General features: G+C 46.4%; 1 protein-coding gene across 5 annotated transcripts; it reads left to right on the top strand.

Moving 5' to 3' along the window:
* The first annotated feature begins 893 nt into the window (after nt 1–893).
* Nucleotides 894–15747, top strand: uso1 (USO1 vesicle transport factor). 5 transcript variants are annotated; one of them, XM_076728749.1, is made up of 26 exons: nt 909–1160; nt 2164–2250; nt 2827–2891; nt 3004–3080; nt 3337–3348; nt 4565–4665; nt 4755–4857; nt 4996–5051; nt 5318–5438; nt 5530–5708; nt 5798–5938; nt 6037–6125; nt 6211–6365; nt 6604–6809; nt 8366–8380; nt 9655–9765; nt 9925–10043; nt 10830–11011; nt 11096–11217; nt 11322–11460; nt 12515–12681; nt 13597–13659; nt 14115–14213; nt 14309–14413; nt 14497–14712; nt 14884–15747. In XM_076728749.1, the coding sequence occupies exons 1-26, from the start codon at nt 1095–1097 to the stop codon at nt 14971–14973; spliced, it is 2886 nt and encodes a 961-aa protein (XP_076584864.1). In that variant the 5' UTR covers nt 909–1094; the 3' UTR covers nt 14974–15747. The 5 variants fall into 5 exon arrangements, with proteins under 5 accessions (XP_076584867.1, XP_076584864.1, XP_076584865.1 ...); XM_076728750.1 differs by lacking the exon at nt 8366–8380; XM_076728752.1 differs by lacking the exons at nt 3337–3348; nt 8366–8380 and having other exon boundaries at nt 894–1160; nt 4546–4665.
* The last annotated feature ends 1245 nt before the right edge of the window (nt 15748–16992 follow it).

The raw sequence follows: 16992 nt of genomic DNA, 5'->3' as shown, positions 1-16992 counted from the left end.
CAGAGAAAATAAATACCAGCAAAATAAAAGCACAAAAACAACATAAAACTTCTTCTAAGTAATAAAAACTATAGTCCTCTACTGAAACTGTTGTTCCCTTTCTTCTTCTGCTCTTGCATTCTTGTGTTACCACTTGTACATTTTTGAGGTACTTTATACTTCTACTCCACTACAACACACAGAAATATTGTCATTTTTACAGCCCTAGTTGCCGGTTTGCTGACTGAGATTTTACATACAAAACATACAACACATTTCTAAGATATAAGCATTGGCACAGAATAAACTGGCCAACAGCAAAGACCCAGTATAAAACATGTCCCCAGGTTTACACCATGTCAGATGAACCATGTGCCACCTGAGCAGGACACCAACTGATACAATAAAGGTCTAAAGCTATATTTTGACACAAGTCCTTTCTACAAGACAGACCCTCAAGATTAGGTAAAAATCACAGCCTTCTGCCAAGGCCCTTATCATTTCAGATACAACATTACAGACATGCAGTATATACTTACATTCATACGATTTTAAAATGCCTCTTACATGTTTATGCACAAGTAATAATATTCTTATTATTCACTATATACTAATAAAGCAGCGACAGAAGCCAGTCTGCTGCTTATTAAGTACATTTCCTCGTGATATTCAATCACCATAAACACCTGTTCTTTCAGTCACGTGGGATTTTTAATTAAGAACCTTTACTGGTAGCGGAGTATTTGTTCCAGTGTTTCCATATTTCTACTGCTTTTACGGTATTTTTCGCGCAGTAATAACTGTGTGACACTGGTCTTTGTGTAGCTGTGTGATCTTTCACACACTGTGGAATCGATGGCTTTTTCTTGCCCTTTAAATCGTTGAACTCTCTGTCGGCTCGTCAGCCACGTATCGCCACGTCTGCGCGCATGCGCGGTGCAGTCATAGTTGTGTTCCGGGGTCGGACGGGCAGTCCACAGTGTAAAAATCATTTTTGTGTACCTTTTTTCCTTTTCTGTTCACATAATTATTGCACGGACCACTGAGGGGGGAGCGTGAGGGGTTTTCAGAAGGAGAGACGCTTTGAACACGGCACCGAGAGGACGTCTGTAAACATGAACTTCTTCAGAGGAGTGATGGGTGGGCAGGCAGCCGGGCCGCAGCCGTCCGGAGCGGAGACGGTAGGAAACCAGCCCGGCTAGCAGCTGCTAGCTTACATTTCACCGCTGTTAACGTTACCTGACAAACAGACTACACACACGTCACCAAGAAAACATCCGCTTTCACACTGACGATGTATTTTTCTCTTAAAAGAGACAGAAATATACGTTCAGAGACTGCGGCCTCCCTAAATTAGAACAACGAGCTAGTCAGAAGGCTAATTAGCACACGTAGCATATCTGTCATTCAGCAGCCGGGCTGTCTGACATGTCTGCTGTTTTCATACGTGTAGCTGCAATGAACAGGAAAATTAATGAAAGAAAACACAATTATGAACATTAAATCCCTCAGTCAGCACCTCCCTTACAGTGTCTGTATGTTTAAGTAACCTGCTCCAACGATACAAAAGTTGAATATATTCACGTCCAGTTTAAAGGCAATCAAGATGAAGTATCACATAGTCACACTGGTGCTGCTGTGTAGCGTCACGGATAAATGAGAAAGAAGTAAAAGTAGAAAATCCTCACAGGGTGTAATCCCAGTATGAAACAGCATCTTACTGTGTGATATCTAAGAAATGCATGCAGAATATTTCATGCAGCTTTTCCTGTTTGTGACTGAGTGTCATAGAGTCACATAATGAGATCTTTGTCTGGAGACATTCCTGTTTTGTCTTTTTAGAGAGACAGCCTGTCCCTCCTGCAGAATGCTCTATACGTTCATCATGAATTTGTTGAAATGTCCATGTCAGCACCTTCTTTCCCACCACTGCCATTTAAAGAGTAACTGAACACTAATCTGCTTTTTTGAGTCAGTAAATGATGTTTATGTGCTGCTTGTCAGTTGATCCTTGTCTCAGTCATTGCAGTGGTAGTTTCTTGCCCTTTTCCAGACAAAACGTAGTAATTCTGTCCTCTAGACCAGTGTTTTTTGGCCCCTTAATTTGAAGCAATGTGGCATATGTTACCAGTTTAATATGAATGATTTGAAGTATGAACTAAATAAGGATTTCTCCACGGACAGATCCAGAAGCTGTGTGACCGGGTTGCCTCCTCCACGCTCCTAGAAGACCGCAGAGATGCTGTCCGGGCTCTGAAGTCCCTCTCTAAGGTAAACGATAAAGATATTGGGAAGAGGTGCGGCAGAAGTACACTCAGTTACCAGTTTATTAGGTACAGCCAGCTAAACCCAGTGCGGTCTAATACAACAGCCCTGCAGTAAATCCTCCCTTCGTGAAGGCTGTAATGTTCAGTTGTTGTGGTCATTTGTGCTGCTTCCAGTCCTTCTTTTACCCAGCAGGTGTTTAGTGTGTTAACATTTTTTTCAACTGTCAATAAAAGAGAGAACAGCAGTGGACTAAAATCCTTGCTCTCCTGTTTTCGTGTCAACGATTTGTCAAACTCTGCTGATTAAAAACTGGACTTCTTCAAATCCAGTTCTGTTCATGGACCGTTTTGTCACTGGCTGCTCCATCAGCCATGAGTAATGAGTTGATCAGGCATGAAAAAGGGCTTTAGGAGGCACAGGGTAGCACATTAACGCACAGTGACAGCACTGGTCAGAAACACAGAGATGGATGTGTCCACTTCCTGCATGTTGTAAGTGACGTGTTTCTTTTATGTCTCGTCACATCTTGTGTTCCACACTTTGAACTGCTAAACTCGCCTTCCTCATTATGTTTCGTAGAAATACCGCATGGAAGTTGGCACACAGGCGATGGATCACTTGATCAACATACTGCAAACTGACAGGTATGACGATGCAGTGTTAGTGTTTTTGGTTTGTTTTGTACCTGTTACTGTATAACCAACGCGTCGTAGACGTGTTTCGCTAACACTCTGCTTCCTCCCGCTAATCCAACAGGTCTGACTCTGAAATCCTCGGCTACGCTTTGGACACACTGTACAACATCATCTGCAACGATGACGAGGAAGAGCAAGGTATTGAGCCCTCCCTCAGTTACTACAAATCACTGTATTCCCATGATTTTGGCCATCATTTGCAGCTAATTCCTCTTGATTGTGCGGCCACTGTTAACGGTGTTGACTGACTGAGCCGTTGTTTTGTTTGCATGTGTAAATGAGTTCAGTTCATGTCACCTGGACTCAGTTTGCACTCCCCTCATCTGTACACTGTTCATGACTGCTTCATGTAAAGATTCTCGTCTCTCTTCTCTTCCATGTTTTAACCCTACAGATGAATCAGAAGGTAAAACTCTTTCACTGTGCATGACGCCCCCCCCAACCCTTCGCTAACCACCAGCAGCACTTACAAACCAATCGGTTCCTCTTGGTCGGGATGTGGAAACAGAGCACATTAATGCTCTTGTTTACGCCTCCTGCAGTGCAAAGATTGTCATCTCCGGCCTTGGTTGGCATGTTTTCACAAGAATCAGTTGGCTGATTTCACACTTCTTCACAGTGGTTGAAATGAATGCTAGCTTCTGGGTGAGGCTTTAACCTTCCTCTCCCCTCCCCTGCTCTCGCAGACGCAGTAACCCCCCTCCCTGTCTCAGGGAAGCATAAGACTGTTTCCGTGCCTGGTCAGTACTCAAACCACGCTGTCCGCGCAGTAGTTGTAGTACTGCTAGGTGACTAACTTCACTAAAACCAGTCGGCACTGGGAAAGTGACTAGAAGGTGTTTGGGTGGTAACAAGAACGCTTCACTAATACATCACGTCCCTGAACCTCTGTCTGTCATGAGCTCCTTTGCTTCCTTCATAATTTAAGATCTGGTTGTTTTTCCACTCTTTTGGTGAAATCACACTGTGAGTTTCAGTTTGCTTCTCGTGCTAAATCCTCATCCATCGCCTTCCTGTTGTAGATTTTAGTGTTTTGTGTTGAGATCTGCAGCTTCTTAACAATCAGGGACAGTTTCTTAAAAGACGTTTTGATTCTACCTTAATTTATTTAGATTTGGCCCATTATTAAGAACAAATAGTTCTCCGTCATTCTGACTGTGTTTCTGGCCGTCTGGCAGATATAAGCTGAATGTGCTCACTCTTTATTTAGGTCTTTTTCTTCCTGAGGGAAACATCTGCCTCTTTAGCCGTTAAACGCTCCACTACTCGGTTAGGTACACACTTATTCTCAGCTAACCAGCCTAAAGCTCTCAGCTCATCCCACATTACGTGTCTTTTCCTACTTATACCCATTAGGATCCCTCTCACAGTGCTTCCCCTGAGCCCACCCTGTTCACCCCCCCACGCAGCTGCCCCCCTCACCTGTGTGTCACCCTTTATTTTTCCAGAAGGCGCGTTCACAAGTGTCACCCTGAGCGAGTACAGCGTCCATGTTCTCTGTGAAGTCAGTATTCGACCTCAGGCTGATTGCTGTGAACAAACCGGCTGGTTTCTTCACTGAACTGATGACTCCTGTAGTCTTTGTCGGAGACGTTCATTTCAGCCTTCAATGTCCTCCGCAGATGAGAACGCCCAGAAGCAGGCAGACGACCTGGGAGTCCAGTTCACAGACAAGTTCATCGAGGACCCCGAACATGTGACCCTGCTTCTGACTCTGCTGGAGGTGCTGAAGTGTTTCTGCTCCCGTCTCAGGAGGTCGTGTTGTTGTCCAAACAGCTGGCTGACATATTTATGCCGTGGTGTGATTTTCAGGAGTTTGACTTCCACGTGCGATGGCCTGGAGTGAAGCTGCTGACTGCTCTGCTGAAGAACCAGGGTGTCCAGGTCCAGGGCATCATTCTGGTCAGCCCCATGGGTGAGCGTCTCCTCTGCACACCTGATCAAACTTCTTTCCTAATGTCAGGATTTTACTCACGACCTGCACCGTCACTCTTATATCAGCATGTCTGCATCCCTTTTGAGGGCATCTGCTCACATATTTGTTCATCTGCAGGTGTTTCCAGATTGATGGACCTGTTGGCGGACTCCAGAGAAGTCATTCGCAATGATGTGAGTACCTGTCTCCAGTTTGTTCTAAACCACCTATGAAAGCCTCTGAAGGTCACGTTCAGACCATCTTTAGCTCTGTGTGGAAAAAACACAGTGCTCATTCATTTCAATGCTCCCATTAAAACAACGCAGGAGGCAGATTGTAGCCTGGACGCTCGCTGAGTGTTTAACGCAGGTCTTTTTCTCATGACAGTCAAATATAAACATAACCCTACGGCGGCCCTATTTTTGGACATTGGTGACGACCTGTTTCTCTCCTCCAACAGGGCTTGCTGCTGCTTCAACAGCTGACCAAAAGCAACGCTGCCATTCAGAAAATAGTGGCGTTTGAGAACGCGTTTGAGCGTCTTCTGGACATCATCACAGAAGAGGGCAGCAGCGATGGAGGTAAAAGGGTTTCGAGATTCGTGTCAGAAGTGTCTCTAGAAATTCAAACGTCCTGATGTCTGTACTGTGCATCCTTTTCTCCTCGGTGCAGGTATTGTGGTGGAGGACTGTTTGCTGCTGCTGCTCAACCTGCTGAAGAACAACAGCTCCAATCAGAACTTCTTCAAAGAGGGCTCCTACATTCAGAGAATGAAGCCCTGGTTTGAGGTCGGCGACGATAACTCTGGCTGGTCCGCACAGAAGGTCACCAACCTCCACCTCATGCTTCAGGTAGCACAGAACAGCCACGTCGCTTTGACTGAAGAGCAGAACGGTGGGGTGTTGTTCTGATGAAATCTGGCACCATGCTCTGTTCCCAGTTGGTGCGAGTCATGGTGTCTCCCGTGAACTCTCCTGGAGCTTCAGCCAGCTGTCAGAAGTCCATGTACCAGTGTGGTCTGCTGCAGCAGCTGTGCACCATCCTCATGGCCACCGGAGTGCCTGCTGACATCCTCACTGAGGTAATGGCAGTCGTGCTAACCAGCGCAGACAATAATATTAGCTCACTCAGAAGGAATGGCTCCTGCGTTCAAGCTCGTGATCTGGCTCTTTGTTTCAGACCATCAACACTGTATCAGAGGTTATCCGAGGCTCACAGGTCAACCAGGACTACTTTGCATCCGTCAATGCTCCGTCAAACCCGCCGAGGTCAGACGCAACCAGAGAGCCAGGATATGAAATCTCCCGTTGTCTCAAATTCTGTACTGACTTTAACTTTGCAATCTGTCCGCAGACCGGCCATCGTGGTGCTGCTCATGTCCATGGTGAATGAGAGACAACCGTTCGTCCTCCGCTGTGCAGTCCTCTACTGCTTCCAGTGTTTCCTGTACAAAAACCAGAAAGGCCAGGGCGAGATTGTGGCGACGCTGCTGCCCTCCACCATTGATGGTCAGCTATAGCAGGATTCAAACAGGATTCACAGTATAACTGACCCAGATCGTCACTGTTAGCCTGTATTTGTGCGTCACTGGGAGCAGTTTGGACTTCTTCTAACAGTATGATAAATGTGATTTTGGGGTCTGGATTCTTCTCACGTAGAGATGGATGAACTGTTGTTTATTCTGCCTGATTCTTTCAGCTTTATTTCTAATTATTCATTTACTGACTTGCCCACTTTTCCCCTCAGCAAACTCCATCTCGGCAGGCCAGCTGCTGTGCGGAGGCCTGTTCTCAGCAGACTCTCTGTCCAACTGGTGTGCCGCTGTGGCCCTGGCTCACGCCTTGCAGGACAACCTCACCCAGAAGGAGCAGCTGCTGAGGGTCCAGCTGGCCACCAGCCTGGGAAAGCCCCCCGTGTCCCTGCTGCAGCAGTGCACCAACATCCTGTCCCAGGTAGGACGCTAACAGCGGCGCTTAGCTTAGCATGACGCAGATGCCGGCAGGCTATGTGTGTCGGGGTGGGACGGACTGTGTAAGAACAGGCATGTTTTTGACAAATAGAGGTGAATACTGAAGTGTCAACAACAGTGAATGGAACAATGTCACATTATTGTGGTTTTGCAGGGAGATAAGATCATCCGGCGGGTGAGTAACGTGTGTGTACTGTGTCTGTGTGTGTGTGGTTTGAGTGTTTGGGCGACACCTGTGCTGGTTATTTTGGCTTGGCTTCTGTAGCAGGGTTCTCGTTGGCCCACGTGTTGGGGGGTCTTGCTTCCCTTTAACTCTTTACTACCACTTCTTCGTCCCATGACCCGGTTACTCCTCATCAGGGTGGCACACGGGTGCACCCCCCCACACACCCCCACTCCACAGATTTGGAAGCTCTAGTTGCTCTCACTGTGTGGACTGTGGGTGTGCACTCGAGAGGTTCAGAGAAACGGGACACAGCAGCTGTTTTCAGTGCTTTTATCTCAGGTGATGTCATCCTAACACCTAATTCGAGCCACGACCTTTGACTGTTTGCTGTGCTGCAAGCCCTTATCTGTCTGTTCAGCGCCGCAGCAGCTTTTGGGCCTTTTCCTGTCAGAGTGAAAGGTCTCCGCTCTCGGCTGTGTTTTTCTGTACCTGCTGACAAACACACAGCGCAGAGAACAGCTTTCACTGTGGATTCATGTTGAAGAGTTTCAGTGTTGAGATGAAGGTTGAAATTATTCAGCCAGATTTAACCAACGCTCAGTTTGCATGATTCTCCTCATGCATCCCCTGGAGTTGCCAGTTGTTGTCAATAGTATGAGCTGCCGTCTCACATTATGTTCTCAAGCCAGAGGAAGTAACGAGGGGGCCAGCACCAGCATTTGGTGCGGGGGTCTGGTGCATTGCCAGTTGAGATCTTTGCAAACCAGATCCTGGTGATGAAAATGGGCTCATGAGGGTGTGAAATGAGACGTTCTGGTGGGGAAGGATCAAGTGCAGGAGGTCAAGCGGCCGAACTAGAGTCGATCTTCAAGGATATGGGCTGCGATCAGGGATGAGTTTTATGATGCAGCTACATGTTTGGACACTCACATGCAGAAAAGAAGATGTGCGGCTAAACTGTGAATATCTGCTTGAACTTTTGGTTGCCCTCAAAATTTTGCTCCAGTTAATGTAGATAAAGATGAGAGTCAGCACTCGAAGGTCGTGGCAGTCTTCCTTCTCTGGTTGGGGAGCAGGTTGCAGCTCCGGGTGAAGCAGTGTTTCATGGCGAGGCTGACGGTGAGCCTCAGACTGACAAGAATGCGGTCAGCCTGCTCTGAGGTTTAACGCTAACGTGCTAATGTTGTGTCTAGATGGCTGTCTGCATTGTCGTGATGGTTCACGTTAAAGGTGTCAGTCACTTGATGAGTCTTCAGTTCCCACACAAACACAAACACAGTGTGTGACTGAGGCGTGTGTGTTTAATTAATACCTGTGGTCATTTTCCTGTCTTTTGTTTTCCTCTTCATTTTTGCATTACGTCACATTTGGAGACTAAATCTGAAAAGGTGATTTCGTAAGTTTTTGTAGTTTGGAATGCTTCTAAGTTTTTACCCTCACCTTCATCGCTCAGATCTCCTCACTTCAGTAATTTCGGCACCATTTATTTCACTAGACGACAGACGTCTGCTCCTCCTAAAGCATGATGTGCGTTCAGCGTTAATGCACCAGCTCACCTGCAGCCTTAAGCTACGGCGTAGCGTGTAGCACTGTGTTTTAATCTCTACTGATTTTCATCATCTTACTTTCCAACTCCATGAAAGTCATCCTTTCTTTTCCTGCAGCTGGTTAAGATCGATTATTTCAAACTGCATTATTACTCTCGTGTCCACTGGAAGCAGAGGAAAGATGTCTGTGGTAGATCTTAAACCTCTTACCTGCTTCAAGGCAATGCATGAGCATCTTCATGTCCTCTTTTTGTTGTTACAGCTCATTTTTCGCCCTTCAAAAAGCACATTTAGCGGGGTTTGCTTTGCATGAGCTGATAGCTGGAATACAGTGAAATTACGATTGTGTGGTACTTAAATTGTCAGAATGAAAATTGCAAAACACAAACTAATTGAAAATTGTCAACATGCTGAGTACACGATGGCTGGAGGTAAAGATGAGATTTTTTTTAGGCTTTAGGGACATTTATGTGTTCATACAGGTGAATACAGCTCGCTCTGGCCAACATAACCTTGTCTGAATATACTGAATGTGTTAATTCTGACTGTGTCCTAGTTTTTGGTTTGTTATAACCTCATTAACTACTAATGGTTGATGTGATTGAAGTGCTCCCAGTGAAGCAGTGATGGATTCACTTAACCTTCTCCTTATTTTTGTTGATTGGGAAATTTTTTCACGGTCAGGAGAGGAAGAAAATTGGGCTGATTGTCAGAAATGTCACGTGTCAGCAAAATGAACACCGTCTCATTTTCAGCCCCCTTTTTACTTTCCTTTTCCTGTTTGGATTTAATACATTAGCAGTAATTTTGTTGGATTTCTTGTGTCACACTCAGCAAATTCTAGCTTCCTCTTTAAAGAAATAACTTGTTGCTAACTAATGTCCCAATCTGGACTAAATCTAAAATTCTGTGACCAGGATTCAAATTATAAAGTGTAACATTAGTCGCCAGTCGGACCCTGATTATGCTCACTTGAGCTGATGCACATAACGTCCCATATTTTACCCTCCGGTCCCCCCGTACACGCTGGTCTACACTGGACTCTTGTCACACATTTTCACCTTCATCCCAGATGCACACGTTGACCTTTCTGTTGTTTCTCTTGTGCTCTTCAGGGCAGTAAAGTGCAGACCAGGGTGGGCCTCCTCATGCTGCTGTGCACATGGATCAGCAACTGTCCGATCGCGGTCACACACTTCCTGCACAATCAGGAAAACGTTCCCTTCGTATCCTTGAAGCAGCTTGCAAACCGAACACCGGCTTCATCAAAGTAAATGTCTGGATTAGGCCGTAGGTTTGAGTGCAGACTATTATTTTACTCCTTTGAGATTCCAGGCTGAAAAGTGTTGGTGTTGAACGCTTCCTTGACTCGGTGACTCCTGCAGCTGACAGCTCAGATCTCGGAGAACCTGGGAGAGGATGAAAGGCTGGTGCAGGGCCTGTGTGCGCTGCTGCTCGGCATCTGCATCTATTACAACGACAACTCGCTGGAAAACTACACCAAGTGAGACCACACACCCTGAAAATATGCGACCTGCTATCTAAATGTTATTATAGAACAAATGAGTCACGTGTTGTGTGCACACAAACAGGAAATCAGTAAAAGACATTTGCATGATGAGCTGTTGTCCTCTAGTCTAAAACCACATATTCTACCATATGTTTGAGCTGGTGTTGGTTTATTTTAAGTGTGTTGAAGGTAATATGTGAGGTGACGCTGCTGCCTGAGTTTGTTTTGGACAGTTTCTCCATGTGATACGTGTGATATGTAACCATGAGTCATACAAATGGTTCTGCTGTAAAAACACTGGCTTATTTAGACTCATTTGAATTTAATGATTTTAGTTTGAAAGAGGATTAGTCATCTCTCTTTGCTTTACTTTCCCCACACCCTTAATGTGCTCATACAGTGTATTAACCTTTAAAAACACATCTGCATGAGCAGGATGCAGGTTGAAATGCAGCTTTTTACCCAAAGTTAAGCACTTTTCAACTCTCAGCACTCCAATTGCAAACAGTTAAACTCAGGAAACACTCTTGGTTGTACACGGCCCCTACATGACCCAATAAAGCAAACTAGGTTTCCTTCAAAAGCCTGGAAACATCAGATCACCTGAATCATGTCATGACTCATACAGAGCTGTGTCCTGTTTGAGACCAGTTTAGAAGCAGTGAAGGGATTTCAGGCACAACCTCACCTACTTCCAAAGGTGCATGAAGAGAGAAGAAGTCAAACTCTTCCTCCGTCAGGCCCGTTTAAGACCTGCCTTGTCGTCTCTGTCCTCCTCAGAGAGAAGCTGAAGCAGCTCATCGAGAAGCGGATCGGAAAGGAAAACTTTGTGGAGAAACTGGGCTTCATCACCAAACACGAGCTGTACTCGCGGGCGGCCCAGAAGCCGCAGCCCGTCTTCCCGTCTCCAGAGCAGATGCTGTTCGACCACGAGTTCACCAAGCTGGTCAAAGAGCTGGAGGGTCAGTCACAGAGCGTTCAGCGTTAGCTCGTCCATCGTTAGCAGCAGAGTTTCATGCCGTTTTAACAAATGGTTGTTGTTGTAGGTATGATCACCAAAGCAGTTCACAAATCCAGTGAGGAGGAGAAGAAGGAAGAGGAGGTGAAGAAGACTTTAGAGCAACACGACAACATTGTAACTCAGTACAAAGAGCTGATCAGAGAACAGGTAAATGGCTAAGTGCCCGTGGCGTTTTCAGGCCTGCACGTGGAGTTTGATGTTATTTCTCTTCAATCCCGTTGACTCTTTGATTTCGACCGTGTGATCGTCAGGACGCTCAGATCCAGGAGCTGAAGGAGCAGGTGTCGTCCATGTCCTCTCAGAACGAGCAGTTGCAGACAACAGTCACGCAGCAGCTGTCCCAGATCCAGCAGCACAAAGATCAGTACAACATCCTCAAGCTAAAATTAGGTGGGTTCACCTCATTGGTAACTGCTAACAAGTGTTTTGTGCCCTTGAGAAAAAACAAGAGCAGAGTTTTACTGCTTCATTGGATGGATTTAAAGGAGCAGATCAGCATTTTGGGAACCAAACTTATGAGCTTTCTGTGTGAAAATGACAGTTTGTCATTTTAGGGGGTTTAAACCAGAACCAGGCCAACTGTTTCCCCATATTTCTTATCTTTGTGCTAAGCTAACAAGTAGCCTACAGGTTTTACAACATTACATTAAATTTCTTATTCAGAAAATGAAAGTGGATGCACCAGAATGGCCAGACTGCAGTAAACACAGCAGCTCAGACTCAAACAAGTGACATTAATCGATGCTGAAAGTCGACAGTGTGTGTTGTCGTCTTCCTCTGATGAAGAATTGAAGTTAATCTGGTCAAACTGGATTTGTTTTAAACTCGTCTGATAGCTCCTGTGGTTCCATTTTCTCTCTGTAGTAACGCTGAGTGTGACAGCGCCTTATCCAAAGAGCGTAGATGGAGACTGAAATGTTAGCGTGCGTATGGGATGATGGCTAAAAACTATGTAAGCAAAACCCAGACTGTAAACAGACATGCTCTGAAGACTCACAGACAGATGAAGTTAAATAAGCTGAAGTGTTGTCTTACTGTGATTATTTACTGTCGTGCATCCACACAGAGGCTCAGACCCACCCCGACTTTCTCGGCTGCATAAAAAAGCCTGTGGACTGACCTCAAAGTGACGTTCACATGTGCTCCTCAGCACCTCCTCCACACTCCTGCAGCATCAACAGTGTGGAACAATGGCTAACATTAGCTTAGAAATACAGTCTGCTAACGTCCAATGTGGTCCAAAGTCACAGCTAACATCACTGAAAAGCATGTGACATATATTAGTGCGATTATGGTACTACCTGGCTAATGATAGCTAGCGTTAGCTTGCTTGCTAACACAAATGAATCACTAGCAATTACTGGATTCATCCAAACTCCCGCTGCTGTCTCCAGGTGACGTCATCAGCTCTGAATGTGACATTTCGTGTGTTTTTTAACTTCAGGTAAGGAGAACCAGAGTCAGTCCAACAGCCAGGGAGACGCCTCTCAGGTGAACGGGCTGCAGACGGAGGAGCTCACTCAGCTCAGGGAGGAGGTGGAGGAGCTCCGCAAGCAGCACACACTCCTTCAGACACAACTCAGTGACAAAGATGCACTCATCAGCACCCTGGTTAGTGAACGTCTGCGTACGGCATCTGTGTGTGTGTGTTTATGTGTGTTTGTGTGTGTCGTATCTGTCGTCAGGGCCCGCAGGCGCACAAACACACACACAGACTCACTATGTCTGTGTGTGTGTTTGTTTGTGTAAGCATTAGTGGAGGCGGTGAGCTGTGCGGGCGACTCGCTCCTCCACGGCCGGCTCGGCCACGCCCTGAGGAGCGTTTCCCAAACAGAAACGGCGGTCAGACGACAACATCGCTCCATCGTTGCCAACTACAATGTTCACACAGACCACAGCTACTGAAAACAACAAGCAGATTCAAACCGCGTTTGCTTTTTGGAAACTCTTCCTCGAGGGGAGAAGTCTGTGTTCAGAGAGAGAAAATGAATAAACCGATTTGATTATGGATTAATCGTTCTCTAGTTTCTCTTCAGTGTGATGGTTTGCTGCCTTCCTCTGGTTCTTATGACTGCTCGTCCAACAAAACTAGACATCTGAAGATGCCACCTTCAGCTCTGGGAAGCTGCAGTTTTCAGACTTTTCTGACACTTCACAGACTGAACGATTAACCGATTAATCAAGAACATCATCAGCAGATTAACTGATAATGAGAACAGGGAGTCGCTGCCCTGTTTGTGACATGTCAGCAGGTTAATCAGGTTTTATTTCAGCCTCCCAACAATTATGAAACAGGAGACTTGGGATAAAACCATTACTGTCCCACATCATACTGCAGTGACGCTCTCGTTTTGTCCTCCTCCCTGAAGGCCCAAACTCGGCCCCGCTGTGGCTCGTTTAGTCCGGCTCATTGTGGTCAAGCCAGCCTCTCGGATTGTGATGTGTGCACAGTAGATCTGCGGCTTTAATGCTGATGGTAATGGAGCAGCTCTACATCTCACTGTGTCACTGATGTTTTCACTGCAGAGGTCAGAGACGTCACAGACGGCAGAAGGTTCAGCAGCGTCAGACAGCACAGAACTGCTCAAGGTGAGATCTGTCGTCCATTTAAGGCTTTTGATTATTATGTAGTTTTATTATGTCAACAAATCCCATGAAAAGACAAAAACCAGCGACAGTGCTCTGCCTGAGTGCTCTCTGACTTCCCTTTCCTTCTGTGACTCAGCCCCGAGCCTCTTTGTTCCTGTTGAAGATGGAAATCTTAAGACAAACTCGGTACAAAATAAACTGCCGTGCTCATGTTCATGGCAATGAAGGAACATTTTACTGTAAGAGTGTGAATTATTTATGTGTTTTGAATAGTTTTTGGACAGAAATGGAGGCCTGTGGCACAGCAGAGAGAGAGAGTATATCAGGCTCTGGTTACACCGTCGTTCATCGAATATCACCAGACTTTACCTCAAAACTTCAACCTAAAGCACTTTTCAGGTCATGCCTTTGTGTTTTCCAGGTGTTAAAGTGTCGGTTGACTCTGTTTGTTGCAGGAGCTGGAGGCCCTGAGGAGTCAGATCCAGTCCCAGTCTGCAGAAATCAACCAGATGAAGACGGAGAGACAAGAGCTGCTCAGACGAGCCGAAGCTGCCGTAAATATCACGCAGATATGACATTTTTGTGCCAAATGCATCTCATTGTTCTGAAGAGATGCTGACTTAATGAACCTTCCGCTGGTTTCTCTCAGTCCTCGGACGCAGTTGGCGGCGGTGATGGCTCATCGGACGCCGCCAAGATGGCGGAACTGGACAGCAGACTGACGGCGCAGATGACCGAGACAGAGAAAGTCAAGGTGTGTGGAATGAGTGCTCGGCTGTCTGTGTGATGTCTGTGGTCTGTGCAGCGTTCCCTCTGACCTCTTCTTCACCTGCTCAGGAGGAGGCGAAGAGGCTGTCGGAGAGCCGGGCGGAGCTGGAGCAGCAGCTGGCCTCAGCCAACAGCACGGCGGCCATCCTGCAGACGGAGAAAGCAAAGCTGCAGACGGAGGTGCAAGAGTCCAAGAAGGAGCAGGACGACCTGCTGATGCTGCTGGCAGACCAGGACCAGAAGATAAACAGCCTGAAGCAGAGGCTCAAAGCTCTGGGAGAGACGGTAGACAAAGACAGACTCATGTTGTTTCTCTGAACGTCCACACGTAGTTTTTAGTCCCCTCACTGAGACGCCTGACTGTAAACTTCATGCTAAAGACGATGTTCTCTGTCCCCACCGCTCAGACGTCTTCTGTGTGTTTGCTCTAGTTAGACTGTGACGCTCTCTTCGCAGGTGGACGATGAAGACGACCTCGACGCCAGGGACCAAACAGATGACGATGACGAGGAGGAGGAGGAGGAGGAGGACGAAGATGAGGAATAGAGACAGAAAAAAACAAAAACACTGAAAGAAGAAGGAGAGAGATGGGAACTTGTCTGCCAGCAGTCGAGGACAGACTGCAGGACGCCACCGAGAAACTGAAGCGTGGGGCTGATATTCGAAGCGGTGTCTCTCTCCAGCTGCCGTGCTTTCATTGTCCTCCACCCCTTTGTCACATCACATGTTCATGTTAGTTATTTGGACTTCTTCCGGTCCAAGATGTGGTTCTTCGGTTTTCAGTGACAGCTAACAGATTCAAAGACATCAGTGCGTTCATCTCTCCCACCTTCACCGTCTGTGATGGGTTTTAGTCTGTAATGTAGTGTTTCCTTACGTCTGACACACCTGAGAAGAGGATTTAAGATGTAGCAGCCGTAAAAAAAGGTTTGATATTATTTTACCATCAACACGCCGGTGAGCTCTGCTGCTCCCACCTGCGTCACCTGTGTCACCTGCGTCACCTGTCCTGAATTTGCCTTCACTCCCCAAACGTTCGAGTTCAGCGTCTCAGTATGTCAGCACTCAGAGATTTTCCACTTCCCTCCGACGACACAACCTGACCGCTCTACAATATGCTGCAAAACACTGACAGAAAAGATGTAAAGACAAACAAGATATTTTTGCAACTTTTTGTCCAGTTCTGGCATCCAGCTTCTGTATGATATTGTGTAACTTATCGATTTATGAGCCACATTGAAATGAATAAAGAATCTATCGGTCTGTATGCTCTGTATGGAGGGATAATTGTAGATAAATTAAATTTTACTAAATCCACAATGAGACTTTTGTATTTGTCTTTTCGGGGTTGTTCATGTCTGAATATGGAGCTCGACAACTTTTAAACGGTATCATGTGGCGACGCACAAAAGACGAGAGGGATCGAAGGACGACTCGGCTGGAGATCCTTGGAAAAGTTTCACCTGAGACCAGGTGTGAATGGTTGTTAAACCTGTGAGGGGATGACAGGACGGCAGTGTGGGTGGATGTTTCTCTACCAGATGCAGCAATGATCCCCAGCCGGATACAAACGGAGACGTTGTGGTTTAAGGTCACAATCTGGTCAATTCTCAGGAAGAACGGAGCTCTGAAACGCAGCCTTTCTGTGAGAAAATATCAAATAATATTACGATTATAAATAAATAAAAACATTTTCTAATTTCCACCAAACACAAACAGGAAATAAGGAAAGAGGACGAAAGAAGAGCTCCACCTCATCCCTTCACTCAGATTTATTCAACAAATAAAAAGCCTCCACGTGAGGAAATACTTCTGCTCACGTACAGTTCGACACTGTTTGACATGACGCCGTTTCTCCTTAACGAACCTTTGAAAGCAGCTGAGAAACACTCAGCAGCTTTCAGCCTCCTAAGATGTGAAGTCTCAGACAGCATGAAACTGAAACACCTGTGAGGTCCACACGAGGACAGAGTCTTGAACCAGAATCAGTGGATTTTGAGCCACAGTTCATCTGGAAAGTTACCTTCAGATCTTTGAAACTAACTCAGTTTGACCAAAAACAGGGAAACCTCATGACGTGAAACTGCTGGTTTCTGGTAGTTTCTCACGCCCTCTGTCGTCAGAGGCTCCTCTGCATGAACAAACCTTCAGCTGTGTTTGTGAAGACGTTTGTTTTACACTCCAGGAGTCAGACAACTTGTCCGAGCAGTTCAGCTATGTGACCGCTGAGCCTCAGGGGCCCCGGAGGCCGCTTACTCACCTCATGCTTTATCTTTTCCAGTGAAACCACGCCTGGAAGTGCTGGAGGCAGCCTGAGGACTCTGCACGGAGAAAAACAGTTTGTTTGCCATGTTTCCACACATGACGAGGCTGCTTCCAGGGCCCGAGGTCCAGTCAGGAGGAGCTCATCAGCCGGGTCAGTGTGGCTGATGCTGCGAGTCTGTGTGTGCGTCATCAATGCAAAATGGGAACAGGAGGCTCACCTGCCAGGTGTGTGTACGTCTGTCTGGGGACATGAATCTGTTTACAGAGTCACATTGTAAATCAGGTAAATCATTACAGGTC

The sequence above is a fragment of the Chaetodon auriga genome, chromosome 4, assembly GCF_051107435.1.
Source record: "Chaetodon auriga isolate fChaAug3 chromosome 4, fChaAug3.hap1, whole genome shotgun sequence".
Lineage (NCBI taxonomy): Eukaryota > Metazoa > Chordata > Actinopteri > Chaetodontiformes > Chaetodontidae > Chaetodon > Chaetodon auriga.
This window is presented reverse-complemented; position numbering and strand designations above follow the sequence as displayed.

Excerpts from the sequence above, each read along its gene's own strand:
- uso1 (XM_076728749.1), top strand. The coding sequence starts at position 1,095 with ATGAACTTCTTCAGAGGAGTGATGGGTGGGCAGGCAGCCGGGCCGCAG. Across the intron at positions 5,052-5,317 it reads GAGAAGTCATTCGCAATGAT|GGCTTGCTGCTGCTTCAACA; the intron begins GTGAGTACCTGT and ends CTCCTCCAACAG. Across the intron at positions 14,414-14,496 it reads CCGAGACAGAGAAAGTCAAG|GAGGAGGCGAAGAGGCTGTC; the intron begins GTGTGTGGAATG and ends TCACCTGCTCAG.